The sequence below is a fragment of the Nannospalax galili genome, unplaced genomic scaffold (genome assembly GCF_000622305.1).
Source record: "Nannospalax galili isolate Female #2095 unplaced genomic scaffold, S.galili_v1.0 scaffold155, whole genome shotgun sequence".
NCBI lineage: Eukaryota > Metazoa > Chordata > Mammalia > Rodentia > Spalacidae > Nannospalax > Nannospalax galili.
In genome coordinates, this window is record NW_008339923.1 from 3,746,130 (window position 1) to 3,766,523 (window position 20,394).

General features: G+C 39.9%; 1 protein-coding gene across 12 annotated transcripts in view; it reads right to left on the reverse strand.

The window, feature by feature from the left end:
* Positions 1-20,394, reverse strand: part of Epb41l3 (erythrocyte membrane protein band 4.1 like 3) — a 139,335-nt gene that overhangs the window by 38,031 nt on the left and 80,910 nt on the right. For all 12 annotated transcript variants that reach the window (XM_029564292.1, XM_029564288.1, XM_029564290.1 and 9 more), the window contains exons 4-8: positions 10,542-10,646; positions 9,612-9,654; positions 5,759-5,834; positions 2,868-3,086; positions 2,046-2,133 (exon numbers count right to left, since the gene is read on the reverse strand). In XM_029564292.1, the coding sequence (XP_029420152.1) occupies positions 2,046-2,133; positions 2,868-3,086; positions 5,759-5,834; positions 9,612-9,654; positions 10,542-10,646 (531 nt within the window). The remainder of the gene's footprint in view (positions 1-2,045; positions 2,134-2,867; positions 3,087-5,758; positions 5,835-9,611; positions 9,655-10,541; positions 10,647-20,394) is intronic.

The window sequence follows — 20,394 nt, forward strand, 5'->3', positions numbered from 1 at the left end:
AGCTGACATTACAGACTGTAGTTAGTAGCCATGTGGGTGCTGAGAACTGAACCTGGGTCCTCTGCAAGAGCAGCCACTGCTCTTAAACACTAAGCTATCTTTCCCATTTCTAAATTCATTTATTAAGGAGATTAAGAATCCTAAAGGGGAAGCTTGGTTTCATGGGTAACACAACTACATGTTCATCCATAGATGAATGAGTAAACAAATCAGGCATTAACACACAGTACGGTTTAAAGATCTCCAAAACTCATGTTCGAATATAACTCACCATGATGCTCTGGGAGACAGGACTTTAAAGCTGCAATTGGGTCATGATGGTTCCACCCAAAGGCTATTTATTGCTCTGGTGGAGGAAAGGGTTAATTAGCATCAGAGTGATTGATTACAAAAGTGAGCTTTCTTGGGTAACTGTTCTAGTTTGTTTCTCAAGTGTTGTGACAAAATACTCTGACCAGTACCAACTTGGGGAGGAAAGGCTTTATTTGTCTTACATCTCCCAGGTCGCACGCAGTTCATCAGGGAGCCCAAGGTAGGAACTCAGGGCAGGAACCTGGAGGCAGGAGCTGGAGCACAGGCCATGGAGAAATGCTGCTTACTGGCTTGCTCCCTTGGCTCTTGCTCAGCCTGCTTTCTTATGCAACACAGGCCCACCTGCCCAGGGGTGGCACCACCCACAGTGGGCTGGGCCCTCCCACATCACTCATCAAGAAGATGCCCTTCGGACATGGCCACAGGCCAGTCCAATAGCGGCAATGCCCCGAGTGAGGCTCCCTCAACCCAGGTGTGTCAAGTTGACACTAAAGCTATCCAGAACACTCCCCAAAGGTTAATTCAAGAGCTGGCCACTTGTGGTATCAACAGAACTTATAGACCAAAGATTTCCTTCTCTTTGGTTATCATGGTTATTGAAATGCCTGTTTGAACTTGGCCAGCTGACATTCTCTTTTAGGTCTCAAAATGGACTGTGAAAGGGACTTGCTTCCCTGGAAACTTGCATTTGCACATTCTTGTGACTGTGAAATTGGTGGCATCTTTGAGAGGTCACACCCATATTAGGGACTGACATCTTGTCAGTCTCAGTCAGAAGAAACTACTCCTGAACGTTAAGGCTTGACCTCTGAACACTGCTGAAATACCAGGTTCCATTTCTAGAATCCCAACAAATTTCACATTATTTTGCTGACAAAAGTTTCCATAAGAGCTTCCCTGTATTTTTACAATACTTTTGTTCACAGTCACTTAAAGAGTAGACTGGCAGTCATGTGTTCACTTTCTCATTGCTGAAAAGGACAATTCTAGAAAAAGCATGAAATAGAAACAAAGCTGCTCCATCTCTCCTCACAATCAAAATCTTCCCATAGTTTAATTCCAACTTCTTTCTTCCCAAGATGCATCTCTAACATTGCATTTACCAATCAATGAGATAGTCCTTCTCATGGATGGACAAGTTAGCTGGTCTTTTAAAGAAATCTTATTTCAAAGTACTGGTTATATATGTGAGAATGATTAAACTTTAGGGATAGAATTCTTTAAATTTAACATGAACTTATTGAGTGCTCAGTGGGTTTCAAAATGGGCAAAACAGTACCTGGCACACAACAGATGTGACACTTTGGTCAGTTTGGACACACAGAGGCATATTAAAGGAAAGTTCAGAGACAGGGTCTGGGGGGACAAGGACCAAAAGGCCCATGTTGATAGAGTGGGACATACCATTGTGACGGGGAAGACTGAGTGAACTAGGAGCTTGTTTATCATGGTAAGTTTCCAATGGAATCAGCAGGTAATGGAGGCCTGCTTTTAAGAGACTTAGCCCCAGAAGTAATGCAATTTTGGGCTATGAAGTGCACTCACCTCCCTGTAAAGACAAGCGTGCGCACACACACACACACACACACACACACACACACACACACACGGCTTCAAAGGCAAACACAGGTTTGAGTCCCTAACATGTTCATTTATATTAACTGAAGTACAATCCCAACTTGTGGCAATGATAAATTGCTACAGTAAATTAAACAGTCTTTAACAATGCATACCTTGGCATGATGCAAATCGACCCCATACATGGAAAGCTTTTTGGCATTTTCCAAGAAATGCATTTCTGCTTCGGCTGGCGTCATTCCTCTGATTAAAAAAAAAAGGGTTACAAGGTTGCTTGTTCCTCTTATCAGTTAGAATTAAACCTGAAAAGCAATTAGCCCATGTTGCTTCTTTGTGTCAGTGACCTGGAAGGGCTGCAGACTTTCCCTTCTAGCTCCCTGCTATCCTATAAGAATGCCCCCACTGGGACACTGACAGTGCTTGAGCAACCCTAATTCAAAAATCCAAAGGCTGAAGCATTCCCAAATCTGCATCACTTTAAGCACTGACAGGACGTTACAAGCAGAAAATGCCACAGTTGATTTCATCTGTAGGTTGCAGTCAAATGCAGGTGTACTACATCTACTGGAGAAAATGATCTGCAGGTTGTGAACATTTGATGTTCATGAAACATAAATGAAATTTTGTATGTTAGACTAGGGTTCCATCCCAAGTCTTGTTACTATATACAGACATTCCATAGTCTGAAAAAAAAATCTGAAATCCAAGACACTTCTGCCCCAAACATTTTGAGTAAGAGATATTCAGCCTATACACGGGGGAGAACACGAGACAACAGCTCCGCAAGAAAACTTACAAATGGGTGGCTCGGGTATTCTGAGCAAGAGAGAGTCAACCTACTCCAGGATTTTAACCATGTGTAGATTCTGCCCTGCCCTTATTACTAGAAATCAGAACTAGGAAGAGTTGGGCTGTATAACTGACGTCCTCTCAGCAAAGCACTAGCTACATGCACACCATGGTTTCCCGACACTGACCTGTGGCTCTTGTGGAGCTCAATCACTTTATCTTCCAGTTCTTTAGTGTGATTTGGTGCAAAGCGGAACTCACTGATGTAGTCATTCCCACATTCATCGGGGTCGTAGTCTCCTAGTTCTGACTGCACCGTGTAGGAGCCCAGCAGGGCAAGTGTTACAAAGGAACAGGGCAGCCTTCCAGACACGATGTCATCTCGCAACTGTAAGCAGAGGTAGTACCTTCCAGGAGTCGAAATGACAAGATACAAAACCACCATTAGGACACATTAGAAGGATCTGGAGGGAGAGTGTGCAGGGTGAATATAATTCTAAATATGTTATGTTCATAGGGTTATAGATTTACCAAAAAAATTTTAAAAAGGAGACCATTCAACATAAATTGTAGGTGAAGAATTTCTGTCAGTCCAATAACCTCTTTAGGACACATTTATATGTTGTGATAATTATTTCATCTATAATCAGTCTCTATATAAGGAGAAAATACTAAGCTACAAAATATAATATTTAGGAAAATCTAGAAGAAAAATTTCATAATAATGCAAGGCTTTAGTAATTAAGTACAAAGCAACAGAAATTTAACGATGTATTTTCCTTGAATTGCTTAAAATAACTTTTAAAGTCAAATAAGCAGCACCCAACACACTCAGAAATTAGTTGGGGTGAACTTTAATATAAACTGAGGTGTTTAAATCTAACCATCATGCCCATACACCTTTCATGGAAGGTTCATTTTGAAATCTAGATGACAGGTCTTGCCATATGACCAAGCAGACCTCAGATAACCCAACAGCTGTGCTTCAGGAACCTGGTGCTCAGCTTCTTCATCTCTCAGAAAACATTCTCTTTCTGAGAACAAGCTATTTCTCTTTTTGTATTTCTTTTTAGCGTGATATCTTCCTAGACTTCAGCTAACACAAACACTGTGAAAGACTCCTACCTTGAAATCTGGGCATCTTGCCACTACAGGTAAACAGATTTAAATGGGAGAAGCATAAAACATTTTCATATAATTTTACCATGATATCATGAAATGAGTCCACGAATAGCTGATTGTTTTTGCATCTAAGATTCATAGATAAAATACCAAGTGCAAACTTACAAGGGGAAAAAAACTAACATTGATGAATTTTAATAATAACTCTCATCTTCTATGTAACAAAGAATTTTTGGAGTCTTCACTAAGTATGTTAGACTACTGATAGAAGTGAACTCTGTGTAATTCAGACATTGAAATTCTTAAACATTCCGAAATAGGCTCTATGAACATTACACAGTAAATAGGAACTATGTGTGAAATTTAGAAATCCAGAAAAATTTAAGCTCTATAACCACAAATTAATCATAACTAGCTATCTAATTCTGACTAAAAAGTATCTCTACACTAAAATATACAAATTTTCTCCAATTTCCTGAAAATATAAAAGAAATCCTCTGGAACTAATTATCACTCTTCTCCAAAGATTCTGGTAAAATAATTTTTCACCATATCCACCAAAACAATGGATATTTTTTTGAATAATTTCTCTTTTATGGAAAGCTCTTCAAAAAGATTTAATGCTTTCATAGAAAATTATGCACACAAAATGACTAAGTGATTTTGGTCTTAAATCCACTACCAAACACAGTAAGAGAGTCAAGGGTTTCAAAGCAGAGTGCAGAGAGGTTTACAAGGACATTCATGTCAAGAATGATGGACTTGAATGTTTGCATTCCAGCTTCTGTCCCCCAAATCCATATTGAAATGCTAGCCTCACTCCACGGTCATGGGTTCAGAAATGGGGATCTGTGAGAAATGATTAGGTCATGAGTGTGGAGCCTTTATAAATGGGATTCTCTTTATAGAGGGGAGAGGGTGACTCCATGGGAGAGGACACAGCAACATGCTGGTAGTCTGCAGTCAAGGAAGCAGACTCTCTCTGGAATGGCACACCAGCACCCTGATCTTTAACTCTCAGCCTCCAGACCTGTGTGAAATAAATTTCTATTGTTTATAACTACCCAATCATTTGTATTTAGAGCAGGAATAAGAACAGAATAAGTTACATGACATACTTTTATAAAAGGAATCCCTTTTATCACACTCTAAACTCAATCGCCAAACTGGAATTTTAAAAATTAATGTATTTTTATTTCATGTGTATGAGTGTTATGCCTACATGGATATAAGTGCGCCTGTGTTGTGCAGTGTCCATGGAGGACAAAAGAGGGCGTTGGGTCCCCTGGAGCTAGAGTTATGGATGGTTGTCAGCCACCTTGTGGGTGCTGGGATTCGAAACTGGGTCTTCTGCAGAGCAGCCAGTGCTCTTAACCACTGAGCTATTACTCCAGACCCCAAAATGAAATGTTTTTATGGTAGATTCTTTTAATATCTTCTTCCCAGAAAACAAATTCATTATTTTTCTTATATACACAGGCATAAGAAAGTAAACTCTTATTGTGCTTCTTCCCTCTCTCCTCTCTCTCTCTCTCTCTCTCTCTCTCTCTCTCTCTGATTATTAAACAGCTATGAAGCATTAAGTTGGTTACATATAGAGTATAACACACAAAAACATTTTTGCTTCAAGTTTTAAAGCAGGAACACTCAGAGATGCTATATCATTTAGGGCTGAATCCCATCCAAATTAGCTGTGTGGGTGGATGGCAGTATCTCAATTCTGCATGTTTTCCCACGAGGGTCAGACAGACAGAAATATCAGCCTAGCACTGAGGATTCAACTGTGAACAGATAGGATCTGGCAACTCTTGGCATCAGGTATTTGTGCTCATTCAGTTGCCTTTTCTTTGTCATTTGAACGTGGCTACCAGATGAACACATGCCCGTGTCTGGAGCACTCAAGTGATGCACGGCTCTCCCAACAAGCCTACTGTTCTCATAGCCAACTTTCAAATACCTGGTGATATCTTCAGATAGCTGGGCTGGGTCTGGTGGGTAAAATTTCACATTAAATGAAAAATGCCAAGCACCACCTGCAGAGATAGGACACAAATCAGAGCAAATCCTTAGGAAACTCCTGTTTATTAAGGATTCTAAACCAAAGCCCTAAGTGCTTCAACTCCAGGCATTAACATCCGGGCAACTTCTGATCACTAACAGAAAACAAGGAAACCTGTACTAAATGAAACCTACAGATAACTCTGAGACCTCATTAATTTCTAATCTTGTTCCCAATCAAATCCTTTATGGGTACTTCTAACTAGCAATGAATTGACCAAACCTCCTCCCTTTCTCATGATCAAAGATAAGCCTCTTGAAAAAAGGAGAAAAAGGCGACAGGTAGGGATAATCCTGCACCAGATAAGTGTGGAATTGACTAGATTTATTGCTATGGATTTCTGGACAGCTCACATGCCAACAAGCACAGGCATATTTCCCATCGCTGTTCTTTCTGCTGTTATTACAGGTCAAATCCTATTATAATAAATGTCAAGGGACTAGCGAACATATATTTATTTTATGGGAAAGGTGTGTTGAATATTGCTCTAGATAAATGGGCTGCTCTGTTGGCTGCTGAATTCAGATGCAGTGGATATCTGCACGCATTTACTGAACATTACCCAATCCCAAGTCCATGAGTTGCCCAATCCCAAATCCCTGGCTCTTCTTTACATTGTGCCATTCTTTGCCCTGGGGCATCTACTTAAGTTCTCCACAGCAGTGAAGGCAACACCAGATGCTAGCCTATAGGCACTGACTCTGCAGTGTCTACATAGGTCTAGCCTCAAAATATTTAGCTTTACTGTGTTATGGTTTGGATTAAAAATGTCCCATACAAGTTCATATATTGAAGGCTTGGCCTTCAATGCAGCAGTGTTCAGAGATGGGGCCTGTGAGATGTGACTGAATCAGGAGATCGCTAAAATCATCAAGAGATTTGATTCCATTTCTGGTTTACAAGACCAGGGTAATTGTTTATACTACCTGGACTAAGCTGCAACTTCTCCACAACATTCTTCTCAGACTCATTATCTACACTACGACAACTAAAATACCACTTCACCTCAAAACACCACTTCGGCTTCGAAGCCGCAGCCTGATACTGACACTTTGTAGATGTAGTCTGACTTTTCCTATTGAATGGGATTCGGAGGAAGGGCATTTTTAAATGTGAGCATGCACTCCCCTGCCCCACCCCCACTGGCTGCCCCTGGGAAGCAGCTTTGTATTATCATTCTCTCCCCACCAAGATGCACTGCCTCATTACAGGCTAGAAGAAATGGGCCAAGTGACCATGAAACTGTGAACTAAAATAAATCTGTTTTCAGTTGATTTTCTCCTATATTTTACTATAGTATTAGGGAGTTATCTAGTACATTAAGTGCCACATTTCATTAACTGTGAATGATGGTCTCCTTTTCTGTATTTTCTATATATAATCTTCTTTTAACTTATTTATCTTGTTCATATCTTTTGGCTTTTAAATGAAGTAATTTATTAAATTCTCTGACACCATTTAAATTCGTTTCCTTCAGTCAATAAGCATACTAAAGGTTCTTTAGCCTAGGCTCTGGAAGCTTCTGGAAAGTTCCTCCCAAGCTTACTGTCTTCTATGTTAGAGGCCCTCCATTCATTCCCTTACTCTCACGCCCATGCTTCTGTGCCCTCACAGACCAGCTCTTATATTCCAAGTACCCTCCAAATCTTTCTCCCACTCCCCCGATGCCATTAAAGGACTTCAAGGAACTCTGTGTTCTCCACAAGCCCTTCCCAAATACTCTGGACAAAGAGATAGCATGGTCAACGTTTCTTAGCTCCTTTCTCTGCACTGCCCCCTTGCAGATGTGGCAGTACTTAGCTTTGTCAGTTTATACATTTCAGCCATCAGGGTCACGGATCCATTTATTCTGTCTAGTTTAGTCTTTTAAAATTTTTTTTTATTATTTTTATTTTATATGTATGCGTGTATTGCCTACATGTAGGTAAGTACACCCATGTCACTCAATGCCCGCAGAGGTCAGAAGAGGCTGCCGGATCCCCTGGGACTGGAGTTATGGACAGTTGTTAGCTATCATGTGGGTGCTGGGATTAGAACCCAGGTCTTCTGCAAGAACAACCAGTGTTCTTAACTGCTGAGCCATCTCTCCAGCCCCTATCTGTCTAGTTTATTCTTGACACTACTGTTTACATCACACTTAAGATTACACATGTAAAGGATTTAGCTTATGGCCAGCTACTACTGGGCACTTAATATTTTTCAAGTCACTCAAGACATTACTGAAACATGGTCTCTAAGAATAAGTCATAAATATCTGTCACTGAAATATATTCAGTGATTATTTCTTTACTGTTCTCAAAAAAGTCCTGAATAGTCAGATTTGGTTTCATGCCCCAACTGATTCCTGTTCACTTCTTACTAATCAGATGTCTTCAGAGTCTGCCGATAGTAAAGCTGATAAGAGCTGGCTTTATACCAAACAAGTGGAATTCAAACTAATGAATGTTGTGGGAAGTAAATTTATTGCTTTTATAATTTTCATCTACTTCAAAAAAATAAAATGTCTAAGGATACTGGGGGGAGACAGGTGGATCTCCAGGTCCAGCTGGCCAGCTAGTCCAGCAATTAATGAGTGCCAAGTTCAGTGGGAGACCCCATCTCAAAAGATAAGGTATAGAGCAAGTAGAAGGCACTAGCATCTACCTCTGTCCTCCAAGTGCATGTGCACACACAGGTACATGCATGCATAGATGGTACACGTACACACACACACACACACACACACACACACACACACACACACATGAAACCTAGATTAATTCTACTCAACAACTCATTCTAGTATTGCATTACTGCAAACAGAATTAAAATGAACGTTCATGTATGCACATATATACTTTTTTTCTGATTCAAACACTATGTATTTTTTCAAGTAAAATTAAATGTCAAATAGTAGCTACATTATACATTTCAATAAATACTGATAAATTACCTCTTATATTTCTACCAATTGGGTTCATACTTGCCAGTACAGATTATTTTAAAAAATTAAACTTTAAAAATCTTTGCTAATCTGAACATGTGGGAAATGATGCCCCATTTTATTTTTCAGGGAATCAACAGATTTAGCAACTTGCTCAATATTTATTAGCTACTGGTATTCCAATTTTGTGATTTGCTGCTCATGGAATTCTTTTGTCAATTAGGAAAGATACTTTTTCTTTATTGCTGTTATTAGTTTTTTGTCTTTAAGATAAAATCTCATGTAGCAGTCCAGTCGGGGTACTGAACTTAGGATCTTTCTGCCTTAACCTCCTGAAAGCTAAGATTTACAAACATATCACCAAGCCCAGCAAAAATACACACTTCTTATCTTCAGGGAAAGAAAAGAGATTGCCAGTAGATAACAGACAACTCTGATTGATTATCCCTTTTTAAAAACCATCAAATGATTATTAATCTTAGCTTGGCTTTTATACACTAGTGGCAGGGTTCAGGTAACATTAATAATAAATTTTGGAACTTTAAACGATTAAGTGGCACATGCAGCATCACTTGATTAAACCGTATGTCACATCTGTGTACAGGCAGCAGAAGAGGTCATACGTCAAAGTCATTTTAAGTTCTGAGTTGTGATGACAAAAATGGATTCTATTTTTCATCAGACCAGTATGTCAGATGAAACTTCAGCTTGAAATCTTTTAATCACTTTGTCTTCATCTGCCACTTGAATGTGGGTTATTAATACAGACAACACCCCCCTCTCTACAAATCTTTACCTTACCACATAAAAGGATTCAAAGCAACTTACTTCGAATCTGTTTTTTAATTTCCTTAGCAGGGTCCAGCCAATTCTGAAAAAGAAATGACAGAATAAATCTGAATCAAAGAAGCAGAAACGTGGCAGCTGCTGCCCTACAGGGAGTGAGTGGTCCTGGGAAGGCCCTCCCCACTGTGGAACCGCCCTCACATTTGGTGGCTCTTCACCAAGTCTTTGGAGGGCAAAGGTACTAGACTAACAGGGAGATACAGCCATGTGCAATTCACACCTACAAAATTCTTTTCCAGAGAAAAGTCAGATGCTTACCAATGAAGCCAAACACGACATTGTCTAGTAATTCAGTAGGAAAATGCCTGTCTCGAGCACAACAGAAATAAATGACATCTACAAACAGAACTTCCAAGCCTCAGCTTGTATTGTAGCATCAATACAATGGAAATAATTCCCCTTCTGTATTTCTTAGGTGGAATAAGGCTCTGGATATATGCTGTTACTTAGGTGTCATCATCTACAGGTATTGCCTGAAACATTACACACCTGTGAACTGCACTATACAGGTATTAGTCAGCAAATAATCCACCTCAGATTGTGACAGCCATGTTCTCATCATAGAATTTGGGAGCATGAACATGTTTTCTACATAAGCCCCCAAATATTTGATTCTCATGGGTCAAATAATCGGCTGAGCTACATTATAGAAAATCACAATATAAAATGCTTTCTTGGAATTATATCTCAAGGGGGATGGCTTACTGTTTTCAAAATATTCAAGAGTTGCCAAGGATTTTCTTCATGAAGAAAAAGAGTGATTAATAGCATTTGGGGAGCCAAAGCTCTAAGTGTGAGCATGTGTGTTGGGGGAGGGGTTGAGAAAGCAACACATCTGCTTGGCTACAGGTTACTTCTGCACAGTCACAAACAATCCAAGCTATAATGGCTCATACCACTTTGACCTCTCACCTTCTGATTCTCTGCGTCACGATACGTGAGACCGAAGTAGTCTTTTTCTAGCAGGTTCAGATGCTCACACACTTTGTCAAATAGCACTTGCCCTCTGGAGCGTTTCTATGCAAAAAACAGAAAAAAAGTCAACACGCTCACAAAATTTCTCCCAATAGCAGCAAATAAAACTGGGTAAAATGTAGAAAACGGCTTGCTTTCTACATTGATGAAGTGACCTCGCCTACTTCATCAGCTCCCACTTAGTAAAAGTGGGCTGTAAAAAGAGATCCCCATATTGCGGAGATAGCTCAAATGGATAAAGTGCTTACCATGGAAGAATAAAGGACCTGAGTTCAGATCCCCAGCAGCCACATCCAAAGACGGACATCATAAGCTACTTGTCTCACTGTGATGCAATATCTGGCAAAATCAACTTAAGGGTGGGTTTATTTTGGCTCCAAGTCTGAGGGTGCAGTATATCATGCTAATGTGGTATATATCTGTAACCTCAATTTAGGGATCAGAGATAAGAGGCTCCTCAAAGATTTGTTTAGCCGGACTAGTCAATTGGTGACCTCCAGGTTTAGTGAGAGATCCTGTGTGATGGTTAATATTGTCAAAGTAACAGGATCTAGAATCACCTCGGAGACAAGCCTCTGGACAGGTGTGTGAGGGGACTACCTAGATTAGGTTAGCCTCTAGGTACCGCTGTGAGGGACTATACAGATTAGATTGAGATCTAATCAGTCTACTCACTTTAACTGTGAGCAGCACCACTGCATGGGCCAGGGTTCTGGACTGAGAGTAAAAAGTGAGCTCAGCATGAGCATTCATCACGCTTTGCTTTCTAACTGTGGATACAATGTTAGAAGTTTCCCCAGCTCCTGCTGCCATGACTTCCCCAGCATGACATACTGTACCCTCACACTGGGAGCCAAAATAAGCCCATTCTCGAGCTGCTTTGTCACATACTTTGTCCCAACTATGAGACAAGTTTAAAAAATTCTCCCTGACTCTGAAAATAATTTGGAAAGCGATAGAGGAAAACACCTGAGGTTGACTTCTGGTCTTGATACTCAGGAGTATACATGTACACCAGCACACATGAACACATGTATATACACACAGATACATACACAGAGCTATTCTCAATCTACAAAAGCCATATCTACAAATGAACAAACAAAACTAAATGTCAAAACTGCCAGTGAGGAAGGACAGGTGACTGGGGGACAATTCCTAAGTAAAAGCAGTTTGAGAAATAATACGATGCTTATCCTCAAATAGTCTGTGAAATATGAAAGTCTCACAGTAGAAGAGGGTGCGCAGCATTTACAAAAGCCATGCTCAGGATGCCCAGACTCAACTCTCTGACCCTTAAGACTCTGACCCTCAGAAATTAGCCCTGTGTCTTGTCATAGGCAGACCTCATTTCAAACTCACTCATTGTTCATTGGTTTTTGTATTTTTGCTATGATTTTCAGTGTTGTATCCTGATATTCAAAACTCTCTTGAGAACAAATGTTTCTCATAGCAAAACATTCATTAAGTTTAAAAATTAAAGTTATATCATATAAACATATGGTATAGATTGTACATGCTACATATTTTGGGCCCTCAAGTAAGTCATCCAGAGAAAGGGAAAAAGTTAATCAACAGAAAAATATTCACAGCTGAATTTATTGTGATAACTTTCTATCAATTTTCTTCTAATGTTTCAAAGGTGTTTAAATAAAGTGTTGAAATCTGCAAGGGATCAGCTGCCAACAGCTAAGTTAAATTACTTTTTTGTTATGTGGTACTAATATTTTATTTGTAAGATGTCACAAATATTTGTCTTCAAGATTTAATGTATTAACAATGGATAAAAGAAAATTGATAAACTGTGTCCATGACAAACTAATAAGCTTCAAAGACCTGTGAGCGCTGCATGGTATTATGCAACTGTAATTATCTTGGAAGTTAATTACTCAGTCCCTCAACCATGACTACTTGGGAAAAAAGGACAAACTATGATGGGGAAGTAAAGTGCACATTGCAGTGAGCTGCCTAAGCATTGTATGTTTGAGTATACAAGTTCCATAAAGTAAGAAAAGAAACTACTCATTAACAAAGCTAAGTAACACTGCTCATTGAATATGAATAAATGATATAATGAAATGCCACTTGCTTGTTTAAATCTTTTATTTATCAGTAAGTCTATTATTCCAGAATCAAGATTGACAAATTGTATAGTTTGCACTCAATGCTGTTCTTCCAATGCTTATCTCCCGTTTATAGTGTAGAACTGATGTACAGAGAAGTTGGGATGAGAGGACCGGTACGCTGGTAATGCCTCTGGGTAAAGTTTCAGAATCAGATGAAACCTGGATTTGGATCTTCAGTCTGTCCCTTGCACCTATGTGAACCTCAGTTTCTCCCTTGGTAAAATGGGTATAGTATTGCCTACTTCTCTGGAATTGTTGGCATTAAGATAAAGTATTCAAACATGGTCCAGTGGTAGCCCACATGACTCATTCTACCAACTCCATTATCATACCCCAAATGGTGGCAAAACATGCAGAACCTGTTACTATGCATGTTTTCTGTTGGACCACGCTAATAATAACTCATGGGGGTGCTAATAAGCAGTATTGGTATTAACAGATTTTGCTTTTTCTTGAGATATTAGTTACCCATTTGCTATCTAACTACTTTAGCAACACTAGATTATTTATATGCAAACATAACACCCATAAACTCACATCAGTGACTGCCCAAATATTTGCTTGGTGAGTAAACAGCAAAACAAAACAAATACAAAATTTTTGTTCAAGATTTTGCTCCACTGTATGTCTTACGTAACATCTGACCCAACAGACTAGTCAGACCATAATGAGGAATCCTTTGCCAGCATGTCCCAGGCCACCAGGGGCAACTGTTTCAGTAAGCTATGTTCCAGTGTGGTCTTCCTTTGGCCTAATAGGTGATGTGGATTAGCTCAAGCACAGATTGTTTGGCTGACTTCCTCTTTTCCTGTTTATCATAACTGATTTCTATTAATGACTCATAGTTCTCTCTGGAATGGACATCTCTTCTTAGTGATGATTTTTATGTATTTTGAACAGTATAGCTTTTGGGAGAAGGACGTAGTACCCTATTTCACCATGGAGATATTTTGTTACCTAGTCTTAAGGACATAACCAGTTGCTGAGAATCTATTGTAGATAATTATATGAACTGGAAATAATGACATTGCCACCAGCTGCCTGCCACCAGGAAGGGCCTGGGTCTCCAGTGTCTCAGCCCCAGCAAAGAGCAAAGGCTCACTGGAGCAAAAGTTGGGGCTGTAACTCACCTCCTGTGGCTTATGGTTTTAGCTGCTGAGCTATCTCCTCAGCCTTGCCTGCCCCAGGCCCTGAGAGCTATAAACATAAAACATCATATCCCCAGAGGGCAATGTAGACAAGTTTCATTCTTAAATATTTAAATTTTAACTTTAATTTAAAAACTCTCTGAAATCTGAAAGTGAAACTGGATAGAAAAATAAATGAACAATGAGAATAGGAAGAAATGCACCAGGCTGAGAGAAAACATTTGCAAAATACATTTAACAAAGGCCAGTGGGAGAGCACAGCCTTTAACCCCAGTGCTGGGGAGGCAGAGGCTGGGGAATCTGAGAGATGGTTAATAGCAAGTTCCAGGCCAGTAGGGCCAGTAGGGCCAGTAGGGCTATAGGGAGACCCTATTTCAAAAAAACAAAACAACATCATCAAAGTTAGATGTTGTCTAACACATCTAACAAAGTGTATTATCCAAAATATACAAAGAACCTTGAGAATTCAACAATAGGTAAACTATCTTTAAAAATGGGAAAAATACCTGAAATGACATTCTATCATAGAGGATCTATAGATATGGAAAAATAAGCAGAAAAAGACAAAACTATGGTGGCAATAGAAATGGTAGTAGTTCCCAGGGGCTAAGGGTGGGGAGTGATGGGAAAAAACAAGGGACTTTTGGGAAACCTCTGTGACTGATGCTTATTTTTTCTTTCCCTTTTAAAAAATATTTTATTATTTTTATTTTATGTGAAGGAGTGTATTGGCTGCGTGTGTGTAAGTGCATCACTGTCATGCAGTGCTCTGGGAGGTCAGAAGAGAATTCGGATCCCCTGGAACTGGAGTTATGGATGGTTGTTAGCCTCCATGTGGGTGTTGGGAATTGAACCTGGGTACTCTGCAAAAGCAGTCAGTGCTCTTAACTGCTGAGCCATCTCTCTGGCCCTGCTTATTTTTTTCTAAGTGGAAAACTGCTCAAAAAGTACTCTATTAACTTCAAAAAAGAGAAGCACTGGTCTCAAATCCCACAGAACCTATTTTAAACAGATAATATAATGACTAAATAAAAGACTAATGAAATAAAGTTAAATTCCAAGTGATTTTTTTTTACCATGAGGAAGAAAACTAAATTTTTTTTCTTCAGAAAACAAAAACCTAACCTGCATGTTCTTCAGCTTTCTTGAGGTTTTTTTTTTTTAGCTTCAAAATCAGTTTGTCTAAGAAACCAGGTCATTTGCCTACAGAGCTCTCTCTCTCTCTCTTTCTCTCTCTCTCTCTCTTTCTCTCTCTGGCTAGACTTTGCTGCTTTGCTGCCTGACACCCCCACCCCACGGTACAATTTAACAAGCACATTCCGTCCATCTCCCATATTTCCTGAATACTGGTGATTAAACCTAGAAACTTGATGAGACTCTAGCTTGATTGTTTTCTAAAAATGATGCTGTGTAATTTCATCAGGAGGCACAGAGTGACTGCTTGCCTCGTGTATGATAACAGCAGTCACTGATGATTGCTGCCCCATATCCAGTCATTACAGGTTGCAAACATCTCTTCCTTCTCCATTTACTAGCTGGGGTGTGCTTATAAAGAGACATTTCTCTTTGCTTTGTTTTGCTTTTATTTGAGATATGGTCTGGCCTTGAAAGAACTATGGAGCCAAGGATGACCCTGAGCTTCTGATCTTCCTGTTTTTACCTCCCGATCATTAGGATTATAAGTATCTGCTACCACACCTGGTCCCCTCTCTCCATCTTTAAGACAAGTCAACACTCTAGCATTATCCCAAGTTACCAGTTAGGTGTATGTCACTACAGAGCCACAGGTTTAAACAGGTTGAATCTTTTTGATCCATTTCAGGTGTGACCTGTACTGATCATGTTCTGAATGTCCCAGATGCTCTGCATGGCCTTTTGCCTGCCACATCTCCATTCATCTTTCTAGAAGCTTCTCCGGAGTTGCTTCTGCAAATCATCTTCTGTCAACACGGTCACATGGGAGTTCTCTTAGGACCTTATAGCACTTTACTTTTATCATAACAAAAGGGCACTTCCCTTGTTCTGCCTAAAGCAGAATGATCTCTGAATATCTACCTCTCACACCTGACAGTAGACACTGGTATTAGCCTGGTACCTCCCAGCTTTACTTTTCACAGAAATGCCAGGAAGACATTCCAACAGTAACTTGATGAAATTTTATACAAGTTTTTTTTTCTCATTAGCTTATCATAATCAGCCATGTAGAAGCAATAATTTAAACTGATAGCTTTTTTTTTTTTTTTTGAGACAGGGTCTCCAGTTGGCCTGAAACTCACTATGTAGACCAGGCTAGCCTCAGTCTCACAGAGCTCCACCTGCCTTTACCTCCTGAGTGCCGGGATTAAAGGTGTGAGCCACTGGTGGTTTTTCAACTGTGGATCCTGGTAGCATTTAAGACATCCAAGTGCACAGATCTCCCACTATGTCAATTAAATAAAAATTTGAGAGATTCCTAGGTGAATCTTGCAGGCACAGTTGAAAGGCATGTGGTAAATTCAATAATGTTCTAAGTTAAAAGTTTTTTAAACATGGGGCTGGAGATATGGCTCAGCGGTTAAGAGCACTGACTGCTCTTGAAGAGGACCCGGGTTTGATTCCCAGCACCCACATGGCGGCTAGGAACCATCCATAACTCCAGTTCCAGGGGAATTCAACACCCTCTTCTGACCTCCGCAGCACTGCGCAACATGGGTGGACTCACATACATGCAAGGCAATACACTCATACACATAAAATAAAAATAAATAAAATATTTTAAAAAGTTTTTTAAACATGATGATTCTAAAGTCATTTTATATTTTCCCGAGAAAATGAATGACTTTTAGGTTTAATGTATGCCCAGTTCAGTTTCTTTCAAGCCTCTTGTATCAATATTCATTATCACATTCAAATAAAATTGATTTACATATGCACTTCATGTTTAAAATCTTAAGACATCCTCCCAACAAATTTTGTTTTATTTTTTTAAAAGATTTACGATGATGATGATGATAGTGATGATAAGGATGATGATTGGGGGGCATGCGTGAACGCAGGTACCCCTGGAGGCGAGAAGAGGCTGTCAGATACCCTGTAACTGGAGCTACAGGTGGTTATGAGCCACCCAATGTAGATACTGGGAACTGAACTCTAGTCCTTTCCAAGAGCAGCAGGTGCTTTTAACCACAGAGACATCTCTAGCCCCACAAATTTTCTTGACAAAATGTTCTTAAGAAAAAGATAAAGAAATAATAAACTAGCCAAATGTTGCAACAAAGTGGTACAAATGAGGGTCCTCAAACTGACAAAAGGCCATAAAATACTCACTGGCATTTAAAGCTATAAATCAAATATGAGTATGAAAATTATAAATGTTTTTACAAGTTATTTGAGTTCTGGATTTTAGGCAGACATTTTCCATGCCGAAAATGTAGACTTTCCCCCTCAGTGCTTGAGATCAAACCCAGGGCCTCCTGCATGTTAGGCAACTAGGCAAACATTCTACCACTGAGCTACATTCCCCACCCCTAAAATAAAGGCTTTCTCTTTAGAGAGATCCTGTTACTTGACTAAAGAGAACGCAGGCAGGATAATCAATGTGACCGGAGGTGGGTCTTCCCTGAAATGAGCATTTCTCCACCTTGGAGACTCTGGAAGTCATTCATCAATCTGTGCTCAAGATAAAGAGCACGAAAGCAGAAACACAAAGTTGCACTCAGTCTCAGCCCAAGACTATCACAGAATCTGCTTTAGCTTTTCAGTCTCTCAAAGCCAGGGGTCAGTGTAAGTGAAACCCAAACAAGGTGAAAACCAGAAATCTGGGAAACCTTTCAAGCCAAATATCATTTTCTGCTTTAGAAGTTAGCTTGCAGTTATACATTTGAAGTAGGTAAAATCATGGTTTGAGACACGAGCTGACCAGAGATGCCTACTAATCAGGCAGGGGGTGGGGCACCGCATTATGTAAGCATGTCCTCAGAATTTATGTACACATTTCTACACAGGACCAAGTTGAAAACGGAAAAAAGGAAAGACATATAATGGCTGGCCATAAGCCACTCATTGATACAATAAACTTTCAGGGAACCTGATGCTCTTGTGTCCTTCTTTCAGCTATAAGGAAAATGGAAGGAATCCCGCCACTGCAGAGCCTCAGTTTCCACCATGAATCCTCCTACAACAGATCACTGATTTTCTCCTGGAAGCTACCTTCTAAAATTGTGTACTTATTTTGTGAATTTATATTTCTGCTGCCTGAGGACAAGAAACACTTTACCTTTTCTATTGCCCTGCTAAGCAAGCATCTAGTCAATGTGCCTGAGAAGTCTTCTGGATGCATTCAGAGAATTCCTTCTCTCCTGATCTTGGATTAGTCAGAAAGCAAAATGCCACCTCCCTCCTCCCACCCCCGTGCTTCCTCCCCTAATTGCATTTTCCCTGACTGAATGCTTCTGTATTTTCCTCATTTCTAAGGGTCATTTGGAACTCTCTTTCTAAAGGATTGCATTACCACTTTTCTTGGGCCCAGGAGCTCAGGAAGGGCTCAATAAACTCCCTGTGCCAGAGCCTCAGCATCTGTCAGACTCTGGGGATCTATTAATCATCTTTCCCTGGACCTTCGTCTTTCTCTACCAAATTCTTGTGAGAAAAGCATTTTCAGATTTTATGTCCTGAGAGTGGGTTTGTTTGTTTTTCAGTTCATACTTGGAAAACACCAAGAAGTTTCAGTCAAAGCCAGGAACAAAAGATGATGGTGTTTGGACAACAGAATCCACAGTCTCTAGTAAGAGCTGGAGCCAGAAGCCCCAGGAAGCAAGAAGTGGCAGCAGCTGCCCTGTAAGCGTCTCCTGCCCTTTTCACTTTCCGTCTCGAGTGTGCATTCGAAGCCAAGTTCAGTGAGCAAAGGAGAAAGTTCATTATCCACATCACTCTTGTCAGAATGCATTCCCACAGGGGCAGAGCATAATGGGCTTTTCCAGCCTACGCACCAAGTCCACGCAGACTTTTGGCACCATATTCACGGAGGGCCGACATGAAAGGATATATCATATATCAACTGCTCTCCTATTTCTTTAATTCCATGGGCAATCAGCTTTTCGAAAAAACCATATTGGCTCTTTCACACATCAATCAATCAATCAATCAATCAATCAATCAATCAATCAATCAATCATTATCTTGCCATATTCTTGCTCAATGAAGTTAGTAAGAATTCCACCTGGAATTTTCTGTTAAAATAGGAATATAGCGGCCAGGCGTGGTGGCACATGCCTTTAATCCTACTACTCAGGAGGCAGAGACAGGTGGATCCCTGTGAGTTCAAGGCCAGCCTGGTCCACATAGTGACTCCAGGACAGCTGGGGCTACAGGACCCCCCCCCCCAAAAAAAAGTAGGAATATAGAACAATTTCCTGGTCTTGATGAGTCTTTAAAATAGTTAATATATGAGTTATTTCCATGCCTATCTAATTAAGTAGAAGTTAAAGTTCATGTAGCATTATTTAAATACCTTTAAAATAGGCCTTGCTACCTTGTTTACTTCTCCATTTTTCTTAGTGTGATTTATTAGGCAGTTCCACAAGACTCTGGTTGTACAACTACCTAGCTATGTGATACTAGAGACTACCCTGGGTTTCACTGTCTCCATTATAAAGTGGAAACAGGATTGGTACTTATATGTAGGATACCAATATGACAATGGAATGACATGACAAAATACTCAAAAGCATATTGCATGGCTCATGGGAAGCAGTAAGCACTAAGTATTTGTAATAATTATTAGACCCTTTTAATAAGGAGATCAATACAATTTCTAACCCTGAAGTTTAGTATAGAAACTGACTTACTCCTGATGTCTGTTTCTTCTGCAATGAATTAACATAAAACATTATCTTATAACGTATGAAATGTATATTCATACTTATTGTATGGATAAAAGTAGAAAATTGTTTAAAAATAACATTACCATCAGTGATATGTTCACTCTTGCACCAATACACACACACAAAATGGTTTTGAATACGCATTTAGTAGACTGGCACAATTTGGTATAACTTAGGCCAAAATGTAAGACGGCGCATATCATCATGGATATGGCACACAGCACTGCCCACAGGAATGAATATTATGAACGCATCCGCATCATCCCTGTGCATTGCTTGAGATTCAGGGCACAGACACTTCCAGCACACACATTACTAAAGTTCCCTCCTACACAGTAAGCCCCATCACCAAACTTTTTATCTAACGATGTCTTTTTCTTTCATCCATAATTGGTTTCTGCCTTCATCTGTTGTAGCAATTGCAGCCTGTGTTTCAAGTCAGACTTTTGTCTTTACAGTGTGCACTGTGGCAGATAATAGCTTTCTAGGGAAGCATGCTTCTTCTTGGCCAGCAAAAACACTGGCCTTGATTTTTCACAGACTTTCACAGCACACATGAGATGTTGGCAGCAGACTGTCAGGCAATATTTCCTGCTGTTAATCTGCTACAGATTCAGGCCACTAAGCCAATGTGCACAAAATGAATGCAGAAGAG